At 38.3% G+C, this 25194-nt stretch overlaps 1 protein-coding gene across 2 annotated transcripts in view; it reads left to right on the top strand.

Moving 5' to 3' along the window:
* The window catches only part of Rsbn1l (round spermatid basic protein 1 like), a 62427-nt gene extending 41504 nt beyond the window's left edge, over positions 1-20923 (top strand). For both annotated transcript variants that reach the window (XM_052722308.1, XM_052722309.1), the window contains 5 exons: positions 8160-8297; positions 9991-10133; positions 16070-16237; positions 17029-17137; positions 17228-20923. In XM_052722308.1, the coding sequence (XP_052578268.1) occupies positions 8160-8297; positions 9991-10133; positions 16070-16237; positions 17029-17137; positions 17228-17869 (1200 nt within the window). In that variant the 3' untranslated portion in view covers positions 17870-20923. The remainder of the gene's footprint in view (positions 1-8159; positions 8298-9990; positions 10134-16069; positions 16238-17028; positions 17138-17227) is intronic.
* Positions 20924-25194: the final 4271 nt, after the last annotated feature.

Here is a 25194-nt window from a genome sequence, read left to right on the forward strand (position 1 = left end):
TCAATAGTGAACTGTACTTTTGGTCACAGTTCTTTTTCATCTAACCATTGTGGGAACTCAGCAGTAGTATTTCCCTGTAGTTTAATTTTTCTGATGACTAAAGATGTGAAACGCCTTTTACATATGATTATTGTATACTTAAGTACTGTCTTTGGTAGAGTTTCTGTTCCACTCTTTTGCCCTTTTTTTTTTCTTACTTTTTTCCTAACTAGTAACTTTTGAAAAAATGTATTATAGGTCAGACCTTTTGATTAGCCAAATAATACTTCTTACTCGGTGTCTTGACTTATCATTCTTAGTGTTTTCTGACACCTAGAAGTCAAGTTCAATCTAATGTATAATTTTTCTCAATTATGATTAATGTATTTTTGGTCCAATTTAAAAATCTTTGTCTACTCCAAAGATAATGACATTCTTTGGCATTTTCTTCTGGAAACTTTTATTGTTTTTCTTTCACGTTTAAATCTACAGTTCATCTCAGATGATTGAACAGCAGGAGATAAAAGATCAGGGTTCATCCAGGTGTGGCGGGGCATGCCTATGATCTGAGTCCTCAGGAGGCTGAGGCAGGAAGATCACGGGTATCAGGATTAGCATGGGCTAGATAGTGAAACTGTCTTTAAAAATCAAAACTCAAACGGGGTTGGTAGTTTTAAATATAGCAGGCATCCAGAAGCTTTAACGTGAGTTGAAAAGATGCCCACGTCCCAGTGTGCGCAGTTTCTCTTGTTTGTGAGTCAGCTGATCACACCTGTGGGCCTCTTTCTGGGCTCTGCTCTTCTGGAAACACACATCAAACCACAGTGGAGCCACCTCACTCCATGTCGAATGGTTCAGGGCCTGAGAGTTGGCTTAGTGCGCGAAGACCCTTGCCACAAAGCCTGGCAACATGAGCTTGAGCCCTGAGTGCTGCAGTGAAGGAGAGAAGCAATCCCTCCACATGTGTGCTGTGGGATACATTCCTCCCCCACCTTCAAATAAACAAATCTAATTTAAAAGATTTTTTTAAAACTTAAAAATAGAGTGATTTTTATTATTGTTTTTATAAATATGTAGTATATAGTATAGGTATTATAAAAAAGACAAAGAGCAGCAAGTATTAGTGAAGGCAGAGTAAAGAAAATCCTAATGGACTGTTAGTGAAAATGTTATTAGCGGAGCCATTACAGAATGGAGTGTGGAAATTCCACAAATATGTCAAGATAAAACTACCATGTGGTCCAGCAGCCTCACTGCTGGTTATATATCTGGAAATGAAATTAGTAAGTCAAGGTGATATCTGTACTGATATTTGTATCATAGCAGTATTTTTAATAGCCAAGAAATGGAAACAGTCTTATCCAGTGGAAGGATAAAAAAATTATGTATGATATATGTATATATGTGCATATGGATTCCTGTTCTGTAATTAGAAATAAAGTCTGCCATTTACTAAAGCATTACATTAAGTGAAATAAACCAGGCAGATCAATCCCACAAGGCCTCGTGCATGGGACCTGAAAAAGTGGATCTGTTAGAAGCTGAGCCTACAATGTATGGTTATACCGGGGACTAAGGATGATTAAGGGTGGATCAGTGAGAAAGCTACATTACAAGTAGGCTAGGACTAAGAAGTGCTTACATGCTATTATACAATAAAGGTGTCTACAGATAGGTGTCTCATGAGGTGGGTACCAAAGGCTGCAATTGGGAAAGTTTGTCTGCCTTATTTATTTAAAAATTAATAGTAATAACATTTTTATGAAGTTACAGATATTTTTAAAATAAAATGATAAAGGGACCGAGGAGATGTCTCTGTCCATAAAGTACTTGCATGAAGACTTGAATTCTGTCCCTAGCATCCTCAGAAAAACCCATGGCAGCTGAGCACTCCTGTGATTCCAGGGAGGCAGAGACAGGAGAGGTCCTGAGGTCTGGCAGCAAACTAGTCTGACCAACTTTTCAGATTTCAGGTTCTGTGAGAGACCATATTTCAGAAATTAAGTTGGAGAATGATTGAGGTAGACAGCTGATTCTACCTGTGATCCCACCCCCCAACACACACTTTAAATACCATCCATCACAGTTCTGTTTGAAAGTGCGTGCTAGAAATAGCATAGAAGTGGCTCCCCCTTGTGGCACATTCCTTTATATGAGATGGTGGTTAGATTGTATCAGTAAGAATGTGCAGAGCAGGGGCCAGGGAGATAGCTGAACAGGTAAAGGCATTTGCCATCAAGCCTAACCTGAGTTTGATCCCCGGAACCTGCATGGTGGAAGGAGAGAACCAACTCCCATGGGTTGTCCCGTGACTGCCACACTGCACTCTTACACGTGCCTTGGTACATTCACGCACATTCTAACCCCTACCCCAAATTACCTCCTCCATTTACCATGAACATACACCCACTGAATAAACAAATAACAAACAAATACTAGACAGTAATGTGATGGACAACCCACTTACTAAGATAAGAGACTGCTCTGTTCCCTGAAATGAGCAATGGGACAGAAGTACCTTCTGCCAACATTGAACCTGTTTTTCTGTTTACTCTTATTGACACTAATACAGTTTAAATGGGTGTGTCTTAAGTAGTTTATGGATTGCTATGTACTAAAACAGAGTACTTCATGAAATAAATACTTCATGCATTCCTAGGTCAAAGAAATTAGGTTTATTTGCTATGAGCCTTCTCAAAAATTTAGTATACATATGAGCATCTAATGCAAAAGGATTTTCCAAACTTACTTGACTATAGAAACCTAGTTTCAAGGAATGTACTTTGAGAAATAACAATTGTTTCCTGTAAGTCACTTTTCATCTTCTAAAAACCCTCATTATCTATTCTCCCCACATGGAGCAGTCTCTATGTAACAAAAATAGCATTCAGTCTTAGGAGTTTATTTCTGCTCATGATTTTTTTTTTAGAATAGATGCAGCGTTTCTTTTTTCATTTTATTTTTAATCATGCAGGTGTTATAAGTAATAGGTTTTCTAGCCGCCCTTCTCCATAATAGGTTTCTCCACTGATGCAGTAAGCCAGATAGATCAAGCCAAATTGAAAAAATATAATAACAGGTTTGTTTGAGCAAAGCAACTCCCAGGCAGGTTCTGTCATCCCAGAGATGCAGGCCAGAGAAGCAGCGCCCACAGCAGGAGACTTTATAGGTTGTAGATGAGGGTGATGACGCGTCCGCCACAAGCTGGGTTTGTGCCCAAGTTTGGTCAAAAACTGAGCTTTAGCTGGGAGCTTAGTTGTGCAGAGGCAACTTCAGGGGAGGAAGCCACAGTAGCTGCCAAGAATGTGGTACTGAGTTTTTTGGTGCCTTTCCTTTGTTTGGATTTGGAGATTCTCTGAGTTGGGGAGTTTGGAGAGAGAGAGACACCCACACACACAGGAATGGGGCTTTCCTGATCATGCAGGGGCAAGCTGGAGTTCCAGACAGGGTTTCTCTGGGTAGTTCTGGCTGTCCTGGAACCTGCTCTGTAGACCAGGCTGGCCTTGAACTCAGAGATGTGCAGCCATGATAATATAGTTTTTTTTGGGGGGGGGGAGAAAAGAGACTACAGGGAAGATTTAGATTAAGCAGTATACTTGGATTCATGCGGCCTGGGGGTGGTGGTTTGAATCCAGGAAGGTTTGCATATTTGCATGCTAGGCACTCTACCAGCTGAGCTACGTCCTGTATTTCATTTGTATTTTTGAATGAGTAAATGATGTTGAACATTTTTTAGGTGCTCATGTTATATGTCTTCTAAATGGCACCATGTATATACAGTTTTTTGCAAATAATACATGGTTACATATGTCATGCTTGTCATTTCCTAGACTTTTTTGAGATCTGTCTATGCATCCCCTGCTCAAATCTAGAGGAACTGTATAATGTTTATAATTCATTGCATTTACTTTTTAGAAGCAAATAGTTACATCTTTTGGTTTTTTTTTAAGGTTAATTTTTAAAAGTATATCAAAGTAATGGGTTGATGGTTTAATGAAGTAAATAGAAGTAAATGTGTTACATCTGTTTATCAGGATTTGAGGTTTTCCAGGTAAGTGATTTTTTTTCTTAATTAATGTTGCCAAGATTTTAATAAAGATACAGTCTTTAGTTGCCAAGATTTTAGTAAAGATAAAGTCATATGACCATAAAGATATGACTATATCTTTACTAAATGTTCAAGGAACATGTGCACCATGACTTAACTCTCATTTCTGTCCCAGTGTGTCATTATAATGACTTAATACATTATAATGAGCTGCTGCAGCTGTGCCTATCACTGTTCCTCCTCCTCCATTCCAGATTTGTGGGTTTTTAATCCCTTTTATCTGATCTGAAAGATTATTGTAACTGTGCCTAAAACAGGACTACATATCTATAGTGGGGGACTTTATGAACCACAGTCTGGTCACATTTGTTTCAGTTACTTAGAGAGTCTCCCAATACTTGCTTTCTCCCTTCTCTCTCCCAACTGCCTTTTGTGTCATTCCTACTAGAAATTGTCATAGGTGGTTTTTAGAGAATGGAGGTTTATTTTCATGTGGCATTATTGAACTTTATCCAATAAGTACATTTTGAGTATGACACTGTTGCAATAAAATGGGGGTCAAAAATCAACCATTTGTATTTTTATGAAAAGCATATGTGTTTTGTTTATTTGTCATCCGTATATTTTACCAAGAGGCATATACTTTTTCAACTTGAATACCTTATTATTACTTTACTGTGGTTAAAACTTCAAGTGAATTATTCTAACTGATTTCATATGGGTTTGTCTCAGTTGGTTAAATGTTGCATTTCAACATATTTTTGGTTGGATTAATAAAGAATTTTAATTAATGAAATGATTGTTGTCATCTAAAGCAGCCAGAATCAGTTAATACAGTTGAATAATATTACAATATACCTTTTGCACTATTGCCTCTAACAGGTTTGACCCATTTTTTCCTGTTAATGATAAATTAATTTATTAGCTATTGTTTTTTAAAGCTTAATCATGGTTTTAGTATCTCCACCTCCCTTGTTCAGCTGGCCTCAAATTCACAATACCCTGTGCCACTTCCCCAATAGGTCTGGCTCACCTATCTACCCCCTTTGTTTTTGAAAGGTCTTACTCTGTAGCCTTGGCTGTCCTGGAACTCGCTATATAGACCAGAATGGACTCAACCATAGAGATCTGCCTGCTTCTGTCTCCTGAGTGCTGGGATTAAAGGTGTGCACCACACACTAGCCTTCTCCCTCTTTTTTTGTGGAGTGGAAATAGTTATCTGAATTTTAAGAAAAAGTTACATGGTAGTGGGGCAGAAGCCAACTTTTTACTTTTTAGAGAAATAAATTATTTCGAACATAGTATGCCTTTATTTACATACTAGCTAAATTGACTTATACTTTAAGATTTACATTTCCCCATTTCCTAAATCGCCTTTAAATTCATTTTAGACAGTGTTCTTTCCTGGTGTGTCTTTTGTATGCAGGTATTTAATTATTGCATATAGGACAAAAAGTTCTTTTCTTTCTTTTGCTTTGAAAGTGTATTAAGCACACCCATGTCTGTGGAGAGCTCATGCTGAAGTTGTGCTTACTGCTTTAGAAGAGCTCACTCATTGAAAAGGCCTTTCACAGGCCACTTTCTCTCATGATGAACCGTATACTAATGGGGCATTGTTCATTATTTGATGTAGTAAAGTGGAAATATGTTTATCTCATTTTTCATAACTTAATGTTTTGGTATTTTTTAAATTATTTATTTTATTGGTGTTTTTCTTGCGTGTATATCTGTGTGAGAGTGTCAGATCCTCTGGAACTGGAGTTACAGACAGTTGTGAGCTTCCATGTGGTGCTGGGAATTGAACCTGGGTCCTCCGGAAGAGTAGCCAGTGCTCTTAACCACTGAGCCGTGTCTCTAGCAGCCTTCTCCCTCCCCCCCCCCCCACCCCCAAACACACACACACAGAGTTTCTCTGTGGAGCCCTGACTGTCCTGGAACTTGCTTTGTAGACCAGGCTGGCCTCGAACTCAGACTCACCCACCTCTGCTGAGATCAAAGGTGTGTGCCTCCACCACCATTGCTTTGGTATTTTTGTTTTTCTCTTTGTACATGGGTACAAACAAAAACAAGGATTTATTGGTGTTTAGAACTAGTTAGAGACATAGGTGATATTTAAGTATCTGATTTAAATAAATGTACGCACAGGAAACGTAACTGCCTCTGTGATATAGAAATATTCCCTCCCTAAATTGTCCTTTGTTACATTTCAAAACCCTTACAAATTTGACTCTTACAGCGTAAGTTGGTTTTACTTCTTCCCTTCCCTTCCCCCTCTTCACCTGTGTTGGGGATCAATCCCAAGACTTTATAAATGCTAGGCTAGAGATTCCACACATCTGTATCCTCAGCCCTCATTTCTCTATTAAATAGCCTTTCGATGTCTTATAACTCATATGGTCACAGGCAGATCTCAAACCAAGGACACGAATGCAGAATCATTTAACAGAGTTTCGTGTTGTATTCTGATATATTCACTAGAGTTCAGATTGGTAACCTTAGCTTTGTTAAAGACTACCTTACTGAACCACACTCAAGACCAAGTTTCCTACTATGGTGCTGTTTATGCACATAAGCTACTAGAGCCTGAGAGTGGTGGAAAGTCAAGTTTAGACTTTCAGTTTAGTTTCTATAGGACAGTGGTCCTCAACCTTCCTGATGCTGTGACCCTTTTGTACAGTACCTCATGTCCCTCAACCATAAAATTATTTCATTGCTACTTCATAACTGTAATTTTGCTACTGTTATGAATCATCATGTAAATATCTGGTGCACCTCAAAGGTTGAGAACCGCTGATGATAGGACCTTTTAAGAGACAGAAAAAGGTAAGACCCTTACTGTAAGATGGGGTATAATCTATACGTTTTGTGACTTGGGGCTTGGTTTGTGAATCCAAGCAGTGAATTTTTTAATGGATAATGAAAAGTTGAACTTTGAAATTCTTATAAACAATGCTCATTATGATAAAAACTTAAGGAATCAATGCTTGTTGATTTTGATAAAAGTAAAATTCTCATGTCTTACAGTTATTCTATATATAGTATAATAGAATATTTACTGTAATGTTTCCTAAAGTATGTGGATTGGAACTAAGGTACTTTGCATAACTTAATACTATGTCACTGCAGTTGTATAGATTTTATAAGGGGACAAAAGCTTGGTCATCTAGGTTTGCCTGTATTACAGGACTGTGTTTTAAACTAGGAAGGTCAGTCCTAGGCAAACTGATCAGCCGATCTTCTAAATACAGTGGCCACAAAGTCTTATTTTGGAAAAAAATGATCATTGGGAATTTGATTAAAGCTTGTTTAGGAAAAGAAGCTTAAAGTAATACCTACTCTTTTCTATTCTCTGTATGCTAACAAACCATCATTCTGTGAGGAGTAAATGTGCCTGTGGAAATCCAAGTGTCAGCAAACCCAAAGATGTAGGCTGCTTTGTTTTGAACATTTGGATGTCACACAGTGGCTAGCATTTTAACAGGGGCTTTATATAATGACCATTACGTTTTCTTCTATAATCTGGGGTCATAATGAGAGCAGAAGGAGTTGATGTGATATCTGAAGTTAGCTGGTTGATAGCAGAAGTGAGTTTGTGGCTTAGGATTTCCAACTCTGAATTTCAACCATTTCATCAGAGTTCATTCATGATAGAAATGTGAACTGGCCACTAGTTAAGATCTTGATCCTGAATGAAAGATAATCTTTAGAGGCTTTTGACATTTAAACCACTGGTAATGGGGGTAATTTGACAGTTGTAATAAAAGATAGGAGCTGTTGATTTAGAAAAATGATGTGTCATTTTGAATATTCTTAGTAGCATCATGTATCAAACAAGGAATTCTTATGCTATTAGGAGATGGTGCAGTCAGTTGTCTATACAGTGTTGTTTATTTGAACTCTTCTGATGAGTGGTTTGCAGAGAAAGAAATGGAAATTAGCTGGCTTAATTCATATTTTTTCTATAAAATGCCTCTATTGTTATTACAGACTTCTTTTGTTTTTTCTTGCCTTGTATTTTCTTTATTTCTTACCATGTTCTATTAGTCTGAAATGATGTAATTCATTGTTATGCAACAATAGCAAACACTTGATGTCTACATGTCTAACTTTTAATTAAATTCATGTCCCTCAGGTAAAAAGAACATATTCTCATGGTACTTACAGAGCTGGCCCCATGCGACAGATAAGCTTGGTGGGAGCTGTTGATGAAGAAGTGGGAGATTTCTTCCCTGAGTTCCTTGACATGTTGGAGGAATCACCATTTTTAAAAGTAAGAGAAAGTCTTAGCATTCTAAATTGTGGGCGTTGCTTTCAGGTTATTGATACAGAAGAATGGCTGTTTAGAATTAATTTTTTAAAAATTTTATTTAAATCTGAAGAAGGAAAAGGAAGGAAACTGTAATTTTGTGCTATGTATGTGTGTAGTTTCTCAGTCTTAATTGTGCTGGCCGAGTTAAAGGGTGAGCCAGCAACTGACATTGCCTGTTCCTGTAGATGAAGCACAAAAGGATTTAAGACTCCTAGAAAGGATACCTAGCACACATTTTAGGAACCAAGGTGTGGAGGCTTGACATGTGGGAAACTGGCCTGGGGGATTGCACAGCTGTATAAAACATGCAGCTCATTCTTATTAGTATATGTGGGGTTGGGGCACATATGTGCCATAGGTGCATGCGACCATCAGCAGACAGCTTTGTGCCCGCCCCCCCCCCCCCCCCCCCCCCCGGCCTTTTCATGTTAAGTGTCACCTCTTTTTTTCACATTTGCATGAATTATGGGGCTCAAACTCAGGTCACCTTTTTGTGTGAGCTCAGTGCTGAGCTGTCTTGCCAGCCCTCCCTTTTAGTTTTGAAGCAGCTGCTGGCTGCACTTACTATGGGTTACCTGGGGTATCCCATTGAGGGAGAAATCTCTGAACTAGGTAGTTAATTATTTAGTAATCACTAATTCAAAGATGAGTGTGACCCTCTCCTGAAATGTAGGGCCGTGGCACACAGCACACATAAGCTGTTACCTCTTGTCATTCACTCCGGTGTGACTGATTGCCTGCCTATGCGTTTATATATGCTGGCTCTACTTTCCCTTTATTTTACTTTTCTTTCTTTATAACTTTTAAACTTTTTGTTTCTTTCTCCTTTTCCAGCGAGTCAAGTACAAATAATCATTATTAAGCAGTATTTTGTAGAATATTACTGAAATAGTTGCTTCAAATTTTATTTTAAGCATTGTTTCTAGAAAACTTAGTTCTTTTCCCAATGGGACTATGAGGTGATTGAAAACCCCGTCATTCCGTCCTAGTGATCTTGTCCTCTTCCTTCCGTCCTCCCTCACTTCTTTAAAAATTTAGCTTCTGCTTGAAGACAATCACCCTTTTCAAGAAACTACTAAACAAGTAGTTTGTTTGGTTCTGTTTTTGATGTTGTTAGTATTTGATTATCACCAATTAAGGAAGCATTTTATTCTTTAAAACTCAAGTTTGTTTTCAAGGTTGTTGTGTGTAGAGACCACTTGCTAATTTTCACGACTTATTAAAAATATATAACCCTGTGTTTGCTCAAAAGAAAAATGATCAATGATGAATACATTGACTCCTACTTCTTAGCAGTGTGGTTCACTGAATCATCGGAGTGCAGTTGTTTTTCTGGTGTGTTTGAAGCAGAACCTTTTGAAGCTAAAACATATGAATAAATTTTTTTCTCCAGTCTAATTTTAGCCTTTGTTAGTACATTGTAAAGATTATTATAAGGAGAATTAAAGAGTAAGTTTTTTTTGATTATCAATCTGTTTCATCTGATGACTTTCAGGTCAACTTTTTATTTTTTCTTTTGGGATTATAATATGATTACACCATTTCCCTCTTCTCTTTCCCACCCCCAACCACATATCCCTCCTTGCAATAGTTTTAGTGTGTATTTGAAGATATATTTTGAAAATAATTAATTTGTGTAATTATTTGTTTCTAGTGTACATTGCCGTGGGGAACACTATCTAGTCTAAAATTAGAGAGTCGCAAAGATAGTGATGACGGTCCCATCATGTGGGTGCGTCCAGGAGAACAAATGATCCCTGTGGCTGATATGCCAAAGTCACCCTTCAAAAGGAAAAGGTTTGTTATGCACAAGTGAGGATGGTTTGGGGTGTGTGTGTGTGTGTGTGTGTGTGTGTGTGTGTGTGTGTGTGTATTGTAGAAGAAGGAGAAATTTATAGCATAAGTGGAAGAAAATTCCCAAAATAGGCAATATGTTAATATACTTGGTTATAAAACACCCACAATAATGAGACATGAGAAGTAAGCAAATGAGAATAAATTACAACCAGGAGTGTGTAGTTGGTTGTTTTTTACTCGTTGGACTCTTTACTCTTTTGGGGGGCCCAATACCCAGCTCCCAGATAAATCACATGGAAGCTTATTCTCTGTAAATGCCTGCCTGGCCTTAGCTTGGCTTGTTTCTTGCCAGCTTTTCTTAAATTATCCCATCTACCTTTTGCTCTGGACTTTTTCCTTTCTGTTTCTGTATATCTTTCCTTCCTTCTTACTTCATGTCTGGCTGTGTGGCTGGCCCCTGGATTCCTTCTCTCCTTTTCTTGTTACTTGATCTTTTCTCCTTCTATTTATTCTCTCTGCCTGCCAGCCCCAGCTATCCTTTCTCTTCCATTGCTATTGGCCATCCAGCTTTTTATTAGATCAGTCAGGTATTTTAGATAGGCAGAGTAACACAGCTTCACAGAGTTAAACAAATGCAACATAAAAGAATGCAACACATCTTTGTGTCATTAAACAAATGTTCCACAGCATAAACAAATGTAGCACATCTTAAAATAATATTCTACAACAGGAGTAGAAAAGATGTCACTCATACAGAGAAATAAACTTTAGAATAAATTTAACAAATATTCAAAACTTGTATTAAGAGCTAACCCACCTTATGGGAAGACATGAAAATGCAAAGGGAAAAGGAAAGTCTTCCAGATTGGAGAGGAATGATGGACACTTCAACTGGTTTTTCATTTCACTTGCACTTTTACTCCTAAAATTGGAGAGAATGAATTTACACTTTAAAAAGAAGAAACTGAAAGAAGGAAGTAAAGGGCACTAAGAGTTACTGAAAATTACCACGAGACTCAAGTAGTCGCTTTTAATCCCAGCACTCAGGAGGCAGAGGCAAGCACATCTCTTGTGAGTTCCAGGACAGCCAGGGCTACATAGAGAAAAACCAAAACCAAAAAACAAAACAACCAACCAAATCCTCAAGTAGATTATTGGAAGAGGATAAAACTAATAAACATATCTGAATATATTTACACTTAATGTATCTATTAAGGTGGAGAAATAAAATTGGAATTAATTGTTGGTAGTCTGTCTTAAAGAAAACAGAGGCAGAGTTCCTGTCTCATCAAAAATGTTAGTGCTTAACTGATAAACAGTAACATGCCACCATAAAACTTAGAAGCCTGAAAGACATCTTCCTAGCAAGGCCCAAGCAGACAAACCCAGCTACCTAGTGGCAGTACTGTTTGAGGGAGAATAGGTCTCAACAGGAAAGTCCAAAACAATTATTGACTAGATTAAAATGTGACAGACTAAAGCTAATTCACCAAGGAGATTTCCCAGCTGATGAGAACATGTAAAAATCCAGTAGAAAAACAATCACTTGGCAGGTGAGTTTTATTTGATAGTGGGGGTGGAGGTTGATTTCTGTTCATTATTTTGTCAACAAGATTACAGACTTACAGGCATATGAAGTAAGCCTTTTATATATTGTTTATAGAAGAGTAAGCAGTTACAGTTTTGTGAAAGTAACATCTAATTGTGATCTCTTACCCTTTGGAAGATCTATTCTGAGAAATAAAAATACTGAAAGCTAGTATGTAGGAATATTAATTGTGTCATTGTTTGTAGTAAGAAAGAAATTTAAATGGATCTGAATGTCCACCTTTAGGGAATGGTTGAGTGAGTATATTTCATATATTCTTGGAAAAAGTAATGGTAAAATATTCTTAAGATCTGGAAGGGTATTTGTGTTGGTTACTTTGTAGGTCACCATGACAACTATCTGACAGCAGTTTCAAGGAAGAGGCCGTGTGTGTTGTATGTAGTGAACGAAGTGTTTTAGAGGAGTAGCCGCCATGGCAGCAGAGCACGAGGCATCTGCTCCTATTCTGTCCACATCAGCAACAGAGGAGTGCCAGTCATTTTTGGGCTTTTCCTTGGAGAACTCTTCTTTAGTTTGGAACTCTAGCTGGTGGAATGGCACCCCTTGTATTCAGGATAGGTCTTCCTTCCTCAGTTAAATCTCTCTGGAAGTTCCCTCAAAGACAAACCTAGAGGTATGTATTCTAGGTGATTACACATCCAGCCAAGCTGACAAGATTAAATGTTATAATATTCATGACACTTAAAAAGAGCAAACTGTAGAAAAAATCAATGTAGAGGCAAAAGGTCAAAAATGAGAGCAAAACTGATCATACTTTATCAGGCAGGGGCTACTTGGAGGCTGACTCCATTGACATGGTTTCTTCCACAGCCATCTGGAGCCCAACTCCTAATGGCAGGAGGACCTGCACAGATATCCAGTATTGTGAGAAATAATGCTGCCACGCTTACTAAACAAAGTAATGAAGATGCTCACTTACCTATCCAAACAAGGACCAAATGGCCCAGGATAAGACCACATAACTCCTCCTCTAGCTGCTATAAAAGAACATCTACTGCCTTTTATCTCTCGTCCCTTTGCTGGGCTTGCTGCAGTGTATTTCAGTAAATTCTCTTTGTGATTTCATGTCCTTCAGAATTCTCTTAAGTTTGTGTCTCTGGCCTTCCAGATGACTATTTCACACTGTAACGAGGAATGAATCTAACATGATTATTTGAGACAGGGTCTTGTTATATATTCTGAACTGGTCTTGAGTTTGAGGTTCTCCTGCCTGAATCTCCTAACTGTTGGGATTACAGGCCATGCATTACCATGCCTCTTTTATTATTCTGTTTTTATGAAAAGGAAAAAAACTGTCTGTGAATATGTATTTGTGTTGACAGTATGGTGGCTCATGCCTGTGGTCCCAGTATTCAGGAAGTTTAGGCAGGTAGATTACAAGTACAATGGGCCAGTCTGTGCTATATAGCAAGTTCAAAGTTACAAAAGGAACTCTGGCTCAAAAAAGCACTTTGATCTTTGTATAGTAGACAGTGGTTAACACAGAAACTCACAACTGGTCAGAGTGTACTGAATAAGTGTCAGTGTTGTGCTCATCCCTAAATGGGATATTGATAACACCCCGTTACCCAGACGGTTAATACAGGAGAGGGAGGAAAGATTGTAAGAGCCAGAGGTCAGAGAGGACCCTGATGAAGTAGTATCTTCTGGAAATAAAGGACTGCTGCATTTGTGAACTCACAACTGTGGTCGCCTGCATGAGACCAGCAGAAGATCAAGCCAGTTAGCAGTCTAGCATGGAGGGGTAGGGAATCATGAGCCTTGACTCCAGCCTGTTGACAGCTGATGGTTTCTGAAGGAGGGACAGTCCAGTTTTTTTTTTTTTTTTTTAAGATTGTTGTCCCTGGTCGGAAAGGTCAGCTCTGTCCCAGTGTATGTTTTCTGTCACCCATGAACAGCACAAAAAGAGCTTGTTGGGTTATTAAAGAGGCAGGGAGGTGGGAGATCTGGAAGGAGTTATAGGGAAGAGTAGGAGGTGATTATGATGAAAATATATTTTATGCATGTGTGATGTTCTCAAAGAACTTAAAATTTATTTTAAAAACTGTATGTGTACATGGATCAAAAGTTGGAAAAATGCACACTAAGTTAACTTTGTGGTCATAGAGTTTGGGGTGCTAGGGGAGAGTGTGGCTTTTTTTCTGTAGATACCTAAAATGATTTTAATGGTTACATGGATTATTAAAAACAACAAAACAGGATCTGGAGAGATGGCTCAGGAGTTAAGAACACTTACTACTCTTGTAGAAGACCCAGGTTCCATTCCCAGCACCCACATGGTGGCTCACAGCCATCCATTGCCAGGGATCCAGTGCTCTTTCTGACTTCTGAAGGCATCAGACACACACATGATGTATTACATCTATTCAAGCAAAACATTCATATACAGAAAATGAATAAATCTGAGACAAGAAACAAGACAGGACAAGATGACATTGAGTAGCTGGTAGTTCTCTTGATGCAGGGACTTGTTGACTTGTTAGGTGGTGTCTACTGCTTAATAAGTAATGGAATCAAAGAGTTCTTTTCTAAGTCGGTAACAGTCCTAAAATTGTGTTTTTCGGAGCTTATTCTTTTCTCTTTTTTGAAAGATTACTTTAAATTTTTTTAAATTATGTGTTTTTGTTTGGGTATGTGTCTGTGTGGGTATGTGCATTTGTGGGTATGTTCATGTATATGCAAGTGCTGTGTCTGTGTGTGGGTATGTGCAAGTACCTGTGGAGTGCAGAGGTGTTACACCCCCTGGAGCTGGAGTTACAGGTGGTTTTGAGCCACCCAACTTGGACTCTGGAAACTGAACTCTGGTCCTCTGCAGGAGCAATCCTGGCTTTTAACTGCTAAGCCATCTTTCCAGCCCTCTCAATGCTTGCTTCAGGATTATTATTATGAGACAGGGTCTCTTTACATGGCCCTGGCTGTCCTGGAACTCACTGTGCAGATCAGGGTGGCCTTGAACTCAGAGATTGCCTGCCTCAGCTTCCCAAGTGCTGAGATTAAAGGTGTACACCATTACACCTCACCTGTTTCAGGAACTTAACGTTAATCAGAAATTCTGGTGCCAGAATAATATAGACACAAACTTCTAGATGTAATTTAAAAGGGTTCACCAGTCCCTGGAGGAATTTCTGTGTACTATAAGGCTTAGAGCCCATGATATATATGTGATGCTTTCATGGCATGTTGCAGTCCAAATAATAACAGTACCTCATCCTGCTTGTGTGTTGAGGGATTTGAATGTGATGTCAGCTTGAAATCTGTTAGCTTTCTGTAGAAAGCAACAGCATGATTGAACTTTCTGACACAGGTAGAATATTAATCATAAAGAGCAAAACAGTATATTACAGTCTGATAAGATGAACGCAGGGATGCACAAAGAACAGCAAGCAGTAGAGTGGAGAGTTACAACTAGTGAATGACTCACACACGGGAGGAGAAATGAGGAAAGGGACAAATTATGGGGGTAAGCTGGAATAGCAAAAACATACTGCAGAGAGGGAAATGATAGCTTCTGGTTAGTGTTAGTTTCACCCATTTCCCCATTCTGTAGACTGACTTTGGAGATAACCTCTGCAGTGTGTGAGGATAAGTGGGTAGCAGGTTTTGTGTGCCTAGGAATTCTAGAAGACGAGAGGACAAGACGGCCAGTGGAAGGTGGCTATCTTGCAAAACAGAGCTGAAGGCTTTCTTTCTGCCTCTAGTAAACTGTTTTGTGGAGCCACTGCCCAGTTAATTTGGGGGAGGGAGAGAACCTTTTTTGCTAATTTACTTTTTATCTTTCTTTTAAATTCTCCTAAGAGTAGTACCTCATCTGTCACTATAGTCTCCCTTACTAGTCTCAATACTTAGATAGTACCAGGCATAAAGCATATGTCATGAATATTGAATTAATGCATTTAAAAACTTAGAAGTTAGCAGGACAGTGGTGACGCACTTAATCCCTGCACTTGAGAGGCAGAGGCAGTCGGATTTCTGTGAGTTAGAGGCCAGCCTGTTATACAGAGTAAGTTCCAGGACATTCAGAGCTGTTACATAGAGAAACCCTGTGGTGAAGAATCCCCCAACCCCCTAACAAAAGAAAAAAAGAAACAAGAAAAAAGGGTGTTAATTCTAGAAGTATGTGTTGGATCAGGTAAGTGCACAGTCTCATACAAAGTAGCCCCAAACTCCAGGCATTTGCCAGACTAGGGAATTGACATGTCTAGTTTTTGTTTGCCTTTATTCATTTTAAGAATTAAGCATTTCCTTTTGTCTTTTATTGTTTGATTATGGAATGTCTGAGAAGGAAACAAGCCTCAGTTTTTAAATGCAAATCTCTTTTAAAAAACAGAACTACCAATGAAATAAAAAACCTGCAGTATCTACCTCGGACCAGTGAGCCTCGGGAGATGCTGTTTGAAGACAGGACGAGAGCCCATGCGGATCACATAGGACAAGGCTTTGAGCGACAGACTACAGCTGCTGTTGGAGTGCTGAAGGCTGTGCACTGTGGACAGCGGTACATAGAACTACTGTTGTTGTTTTTTAAGATTTATTTTATGTGCCTGAGCATTTTACCTGAATACCACATGTGCAGTGCCTGCTGAGGCCAGAAGAGGGCATCCGATGCCCTGGAACTGGAGTAACAATTGTGAGTTGTCACATGGGTGTTGGAGATGGACCTGAGTCCTCTGGAAGAACAGCCAGTGAGTGCTCTTCACTACTGAACTGCTGCTCCTGCCCCCACTGTTGAGTTTTTGTTGGCAATGGCTGTGCTAGGGCTTGAACCCAGGTTCTTGCTCATACTAACTACTGTTATTTTATTAATTTTTTTCTTTTGTGGTTTTTGAGACAGTATATTACTATGTAGCTGGCCTTACTATGTATGACTGTCCTGAAACTTACTTTGTAGATCAAGCTAGCCTCAAACTCACAGAGATCCACCTGCCTCTGCCTTCCAAATGCTGGAATTAAAGGTATATGTCATTTAAAACCTTTATTGGGCCACACAGTGGTGTTGCAAACCTTCAAGAAAAATTGAACTGCATTTTAAAATGAGATATTTAATTTTTATGGTTTGTGTAATTTACTGATAATTATGACAGCGATACTAAAGTAAAGAAAGTTGTTAGTCTGTTTAGGTTGGAACTCATGGTGTAAACTCTGGATTTAAATATATAAAGTAGTTCTCTTTATTTGTAAGAAGATTTTGGTGTTGATGATAAACTAGTTTTATTTGAGTTTATTAAGGACTTAGCAGAATGAAACATTAATGGAAAATTCCTTTATTATCACCCTCCTTCTTTATAGGCCTGATCAACCCCGAATAACCAAAGATGTAATTTGTTTTCATGCAGAAGATTTCTTAGAAGTAGTTCAACGAATGCAGTTAGATTTACATGAACCTCCACTGTCCCAGGTAAAACTTAAATAATTATCATTTTTCATTTAGATTTTGTTGTGCAAAAGACTTACCTGTGTTCTTGTTTTGTTTTGTGTTGTTTTTTAGTGTGTCCAGTGGGTTGATGATGCAAAACTTAATCAGCTGAGGAGAGAAGGCATTCGCTATGCCAGGATTCAGCTGTATGATAATGACATTTATTTTATTCCGAGGAACGTTGTTCATCAGTTCAAGACAGTTTCTGCTGTGTGCAGTTTGGCATGGCATGTTCGACTTAAGTTATACCACACAGAGGAGGACACCTGTCACAGTGCAGTTACTCATGAATCATGTGTATCATCAGCTTCCACATCATCAGTCCTCGGACCTCACACTGACAACATAATTTGTGCTGTGAACCAAACCTCATCAGAGTCTGTGTTTTCAGACAAACTTCATCCTAAATATGAAGTACAACAGATTAAACACGAACCTATTGCGTCTACAAGAATCAAGGAAGAACCTGTGAAAGTTAATATACCTGAAAAGACTAGACTACCGAATAATACAGAGGGCAAGAATGTTAAGACAAAGTTGGAGCGTGTTCAATTTTCAGATTTTCAGATTGTCATGGATTCTAAATTTGAAAATAGTAACAAAGACTTAAAGGAAGAATTGTGTCCTGGAAGTCTCATTAATATAGTAGATACAAGGCAACATAGTTCTATACGTTCAGATCAAGATAAAAACGATGATGACAATTTGTGCTAAATTTGTACATTGCATTTAAAATTCTTTTTAAAAAATAATTTGTAATAATGATTCATGAAATCTGAAAGCAAGCCTAGGAATTGCTCTCAAGTCTATTACAAAATCTAGTTTATGTAGCCGTGTAACATTCCTCAGTGCCTGTCCACAGCTGTGAAGTAGCACGCACTTAGGCCTGGAGCACTGTAATCCTTGCAGGTTAAGTCAAAAGGAGACTGTAGAAAAGTCATGGCAGTTGGAGTTTTAGGTTTTAGAATGGAACTGACAAAATCATTATAAATATATTTTTTGTAATATGAGCCAGAGTTCTTTTTTCACAATTTAAGGTTTTTTCATAGAGCTTATTTATACTGACTTTTTTTTTTCATTTTAAATGTGTCAGCACTGTAGTGTAAATAGCTTTAAAAAATCTTTTTAGTGTGATTTATATTGAAATGTGAGCCACTTAATAAAGGTTCATAATAATAAATGCTTTCTGTTGAGTTTGCAAAAACAAACTGACAATTCAGTTTAATTGTTTGATATAATTATGTTTCTGTTATTATATACATGTGGGGGAGGTAATGGAGGAAAAATGTATGTCTTCAAATCTAGTAAATATTTAAATTTTCCATACTGTACAAGCCTTCAAAAAACGAGGATTCAGTTATGTATATATAGTGTGTTTGTGTGTATGTATACACACACACGTGTGCGTGTATTTGGGGATGTATATATGTATATTGTTTTGCACAATTTCTTAAATTGATGAATATATGAAAATTCTTAGTGCTACTTCCCGGAATACATCCTAAAATATTTATGTTCAACAATAAGAAAATAATTGATAGTTTTAGAAGTTGGGAGAAACTAAGTATGTTGATGGTTTTAATCCTTCTAATTACTGAAGTTATGTGGCCAGATTCTTCAGCCCGAGTGTAATTTTCTTTATTGTGTAAGTAATAAGTTTAGAAAATTTTCTTACTAATAAGCACTTATATGTTTAATAATAGCAGAGTAAAAAATTGACATGCACAAAGTTTAATTATGAGCAATTAAAGGTCTTCTTTTACATTTTTCCACGTTACACAAATGAAATTTAAAACAGGAGCAGTGACAGTGACTCAGCCCCATCTACAGATGTAGCTGACACACACTGTAAGCCCATCCTTCTCAGGACCCGTCCCCAGCCACAAGGCAGATGTCAGGTGTAGCATTCTAGAGATGCTCTAGAAAGTTCACTGTGTAGGAAACAGGGTGGCCAATGCCTACAAGGTGAGTAGCATAGTCTGCTTCCACTTACATAATTAAAAGTTGAGTACTGGATGTGTGTGGATGGAAGGAGTCTTAAGCATTATGAACGTTTTGTTCTTTGTCGTACTCTGGCCCCTATCTTGATTGGTGACTCTCAGGTGGCTTTCCTTGTGCTGCATGCCTTTTGGGAGACTGCTATTTCCCTTCAGTGGGTTCCATTTTCTTCTCATTTCGGGTAAGCCATCAAAGCTCATGCTTCTAGTTGGTTAGACCACTTAGAAAAATGTTTTTACCAGAACTGATGAAAATCAACGTTAGCAACAATGGGGAATCTCATCTCCTGACTTAAAAAGAAGATAGGCAAATAAAATAGGAAATCTTGGTGGCTTGTAGGAACTCAATATGTTTGTAGTGGGGGATGTTTCATGGAATAGAGAAGTTAAAAATCATGACAGTGTAAATAGGGGTTTTATTTTATATGTAACTAGCTGTCTTTCACTGTACTTGTTTAAGCCACTTTAAGCTAAATTTAGGGTTCTTTAACCATCTTTCTGGGAAACAAATTCTTAATAAATGAGTATTAAGACATAGGAAGGGATACTGTTAAAATTTTGTTTTTAAATTGAGGGTGATATATTTAACACAGTATGTTTTATTTCTAGTCACATATATCTAGACACACTGATGTCATACTGTAAGAAAATGCTGTTAGGTTGTCTCCATAATATGTGAGCCTTACATTTTTAGCTTAAAAGAAGGCATGTCTGAGACAGTATAGTTGTTGTTTTTATGCAAACCATAGTCAGTTATCCATAGTTGAAAGATTAAATTCATTTGTCAAATGCATACATCTCTGTGAAGGTGAGGTATGAGTAACCAACAGGCTCAAGGTTTCAGTAAAGCCTTATAGACTTGAATCATGCTTATGCCCCTGGTCTTACGGGTTATTTTTTAAAAATCCTCTTCAGATGCCCATCTGATAACTTGTTAACTACCTTTGTTACACACAAATACCTATTTTAATACTGCATATTAATGGTTTTTTAGTTAGTATATTTCCATTCTCCATGTGAATAAAAGATTTTTTTTATTTCCAGTATCTTGGACCAGAACAATAAAGCACTTAAGATACAGTTTTAATAAGGTCATATGCTATACAGAGTGATTGTTAAATGTTGTTAAGTAATATACAGACCTTCACATAAAAACTTAGGTATCTCAGTGGTGTTTGAGATATATACTTTTTTCTCTTTTTTTTTTTCTCATTTTATTTATATCCTCTTAGCTAAGTAGTATATATCCAATACTCAGGTTAGCTATCAAAGGAATTAAACATTTTTGATATTTAGTTGCAAATTTACATAAAGCCATATATTGATTATCTTCCTTATGACAGGACTATTGACCTTAATGATCAGGTTGGTTTAGCACAACACTGTGTATTATATGTATGTATGCATTTCTGTATAAACTTGTTTGAAATATTTGTTTCCAAAATGGGAGTAGTAGGCAGTTGAGGAAAGATTTTCTTAGGTTAAATGTTTAAGAAATTTAATTAATGTACTCAAAATAGGTTTTGCTTTCTAAATTCAGTTTTGTGGCAGGTAAAGTTTTTTTTTTTTGTTTTGTTTTTGGTGTTTTTTTTTTGTAAATAATAAATTAGCATTGTTTGGTAAACTTTCAGTTTTTTGGGGGTAGAGGGACATTTTCTTGATATGTAAAGCAATTATTCACTTTAGCCAAGGTACAGATTTGTTTTTGGCATTTGAGAGGCTATTTTCCTTGTCTTCCACCTTTCAATAAATACTAAGATTGATAACCACAGTCTTCTTACCTTTGTTTTGTAATTATTTTCTTAAATTTGACATTATATTTTAGTCTCATACTCTTTGAAAGTTCCAATTTCTATCTTTAGATCGTAAAATCCTGAAAGTGATTCTAACCTGAAAGTCTGTTTAATCCACCTAAAGGCCAACAATAACACATCACGTTGCACAATAGAGGAGACATTGAGGTCATTTCAGATCTCCAGTTAGGTATGGGTTCTGGAGTGCACACTAAGTCTTTCCTTGACCTGAATACCTCTGTTGCAGGAAGAGGATGGAAGTGCCATCCTTTTGAAAATATTTTTAGGCTCTTAAGAAGTGACAAGGTGAGCCGGGCAGTGATGGCGCACGTCTTTAGTCCCAGCACTTGGGAGGCAAAAGCAGGCAAATCTCTGTGAGTTTGAGGCCAGCCTGGGCTATAGAGTGAGTTCCAGGAAAGGCTACACAGAGAAACCCTGTCTCAAAAAAAAAAAAAAAAAAAAAAAAAATGACGTGGTGACAGGGTTTCTCTATGTAGTTTTGGTGCCTGTCCTGGATCTTGTTCTTTAGATCAGACTGGCCTCGAACTCACAGAGATCTACCTGGCTCTGACTCTTGAGTGCTGGGATTAAAGGCATGTGCCACCACCGCCCAGCGACATGGTGTATTTTTATACTTGTCTGAGTGATGAGAAAGCTCTTATTCTTTCTCCAGCTTCTTTGATATATAAACAAAATTTAGCTGGTTTTAAAACGCATTGCTTCTTTAATGAAAAAAACGATGTTTAATCTGGCTCTGACAGCTTACTTCAGATAGTGACTAGGATGGCAGTGGGGAGAGCTTTGAAGCCCTTTTTGGCTTTGTTAAGTTTCTTGGAGATTGAACTGGTGGATAAGTGTACCACAGACTTAGAGTTCCAGCTCTCTAATACTCATTCAGACAGTAGTCTAGGCTGACTTTGCAACCCAGGCAGGCCTTGAACTTGTGCCCTTTCTGCCTTGGTTCCTAAGGAACAGGCCTGTGCCCCCAAACCCAACTTTTCCTAGCCTTATTGTTTAGTTCCTGTAGATTGTGTACTGCAGATGGAGATAGAGAATATTAAACACAGAGCCTGAAAGAGATACTTTTTCTTTTATGAGCAGTAAGAGATTAAGTTAAGAGATGGATATACTGATTTTGAAAGAGCCAGAATGTGGGAGGAAGTAGTCTTGCATTTCAGGTATCTATCTTTCTAGCTTGTCCTGGATGTCATACCCAGTTAAAGAATATGAATGAGCTGAGGGAAATATATGGGCAAGTATAACTTACGTTAAGTAGAAATTGAAAGCAAACTATTTTAGTTTCTTTTTAAAATACTGTATATTTTATGTGTATGGTCTTTTGCCTGTATGTGTGTCTGTGCCACTCGTGTGCAGTGCCAGAAGAGGCCAGAAGAGGGCTTTGGATGCCATAGAGTAGTGGTTCTCGACCTTCCTAATGCTCTATTACAGCTCCTCATGTTGTGACGCCAACCATTTTTTGTTGCTACTTCACAACTATAATATTGCTACTGTTATGAGTCATAATGTAAATATCTGTGTTTTCTGGTGGTTTTAGGCGACCCCTGTGAAAGGGTCGTTTGATCCCCCAAAGGGGTTGTGACCCACAGGTTGAGAACCACTGACCTAGGACTAGAGTTTCAGCCAGTTGTGCACTGCCATGTGGGTGCTGGGAACTGAACCCAGGTCCTCTGGAAGAGTAGCCAGTGCTCTTAACCTCTGCGCCATCTCTCCAGCCCACTTGTATGTTTCTTCGCTGTGACTTGCCGGCCATTACTGTGTCAATACAAGAACTGTAATTCCAAAATTAATTTGGACAGTTTTGTCCATCCTCACAGAATTTTCTTGTTGAAATTCTGTTTAACTGAGCCACATTATTACGTGAAACATCTCGTTTGCTGTCTTCAGAAACATCCCCCCCCCTTTTTTTTTGAGCTGGGCTTTTGTTCTCACTCTCTTCAGTGAAATTCTTGGAAATCTTCATTTCTTCATCTTTCCTCATTTTACTCACTGCACATTTAGTCTCTCTTAATCCCCCAGCAGAAATGGTGTTTCCAGAGGTAACCATTTATGGCCAGAGCCATCCCTGAGACTTCTTGGTACTTTCGTTTAATCTTGAAGCATTGTTTCTTTGTCCCCTCCCCTGCTCCCTCCCTCCCTTCCTCCTTCCCTCCCTCCCTTTTTTTTTTTTTTTTAAAGCTCTATGGTATCTATTCTTTGTGGGAATGGTGGTGGGTTTTCGGTGTTTGGAGCAGTTCATTTGCTTCCCTGACTCGCTAAATAAGGTAGTCACCATGGTCTTTCCTTTATTCTCTAAGCTCAGTTCCTCAAGTTATCTTTCTGACTGCAGGACTTTCAGTTAGCCTGGTTTCCCACTTAACGTTTTAATTACCATATGGTTAGATCTAGTGTGTGCCCACCTCGGACCCTCTCAAGCATTAGCTGCTCCTTTCTCTCTTGTTTGGTTATTGGCATCTCTGTCTACATTGCCATCTCTTGGGAAACTAGTTTTTCTTTTTCCCTGTACCTAATGAGATGACTGCAGAAATGTTTTTAGTTCATAGAGTGTGGTAGTCATAGTAGATGCACACTCTACCTGCAATCTTCACATAGTCTAAAATGTTCTAGGGTGCTCCTAGTCCTCTTCATTTCATAATCCCAGTCCATTCTGTCTGATTTGCCCTACATTAACCTTTCTGAGATAGATAGGATTTTTATTCTTCTGTTGAGAAACATTTCATGGTGACTCCTTTTCTAAAGGTAAAGGCATACATTTAGTTAGAGCCTTTATGATACAGTCCTTTCTACCCAGCATCATATATCACAATTATTTTCCATCTGATGTGGTCCGTTTTCAGCCTTACCAAATGACAGTGTTCAGTCATCTCAAGGTTTCCCTTGGGGATTGGTTCTGAGGTGCGTTTTGTATACCCAGATCTTCAGATGTTATGTTATTCTATATAAATATTTGTCTATAACTTCTGTATATACTTTAAAGCACTTCTAGGTTTTTTATAATACCTATTATAATTAAATTCCATGTAATTTTTTTTCAGGGATAATAAGTCTATATACATGGTCAGGCAGCTGCAATATTTTTCCCATTTATTTTCAGTCAAGCGTTGGTTGGATCTGTGGGCAAGTAACTCCTGTGGCTGTGGAGAGCTGACTATACTTAGCATGCCTTTATGTAGTTTGCTGGGGAAATACCTGGAACATAACAGTAACAGAGTGAAATTTTGTATATCTTTAGAATCCCATCTCTGTACTGCCTTTACTGATGTTGTATCAACTGTCGCTTCAGTAGCTTGTGTAGAACTTACTTGTGCTCCTTTGAGAGCACAGGTCTGACACACTTAGTAATGTATGTGTTGGGCTCTTCTCACACCTGCCACCTCAATAAGTGTTTAAGGAAACAGAAGAACAAATGATGTAGGCTTCTGTAATTTAGAACTTAGTTCCTGTATATAATTCCAGGACTTCCGCAGAAAAGTGGAGAAACATAGATAAGCAAGTGCTGTGGAGAAACCAAGTTTGTGTTTTGTACTGTAGTCTTGGATAAAATTTAAGGTAGCTATAGAGGACCACAGTTAGAAGAGAGGAGTTAATGTGTTAGGCAAACTTGTGAAACAGTCATTTCTCCCCTAGTTTTTCTGAAGATACTGAAAGTTATTACAAATTGAAGCCCCCATCCCCCAGAGAGGGTCTCATTATGGAGCCCTGGCCATCCTGGAACTGACTTGCTTTGCTATGTGACCAGGCTGTCTTGAAAAAGAGAGGTCCTTCTGCCTCTTCTTCCTGGGTACTGGGGTTAGATCTGCTCCTGATCCCAGGGCAGGGTTTCTCTGTGTAGCCCTTACTCTGTAGACCAGTCTGGTCTCGAACTCACAGAGACCCACCTGCCTCTGTCTCCTGGGTGCTGAGATTAAAGGCATGTGCCACCATTATTTCTTTCGAATGCTCCTCATGATTAATGTTGAGATGCACTGCTTGTTCTTAAGGTATACATTAACCAGTTATTGTGCTGGCCTTAGGTATGTCACACAAGAGAAGGTTCTACATTGAGACCTGTCAGAAGCTATTCAAGTTGTTTTATTCCCACGTGTAAGCAGGTTGGTTATTGTGTTTCCTTCTGCATATAATTCTTAAGCATTTTTTTTTCCTTCCTTGTTACAGCTGTTCTAGGAAGAAAGACCTATTACACATTTTCCCTAGAAGAACTCCTTGCTTGAAGCTGGGCAGTGGTGGCACA

Source organism: Peromyscus californicus, unplaced genomic scaffold (genome assembly GCF_007827085.1).
Source record: "Peromyscus californicus insignis strain IS unplaced genomic scaffold, ASM782708v3 Scaffold_6__1_contigs__length_162567912, whole genome shotgun sequence".
NCBI lineage: Eukaryota > Metazoa > Chordata > Mammalia > Rodentia > Cricetidae > Peromyscus > Peromyscus californicus.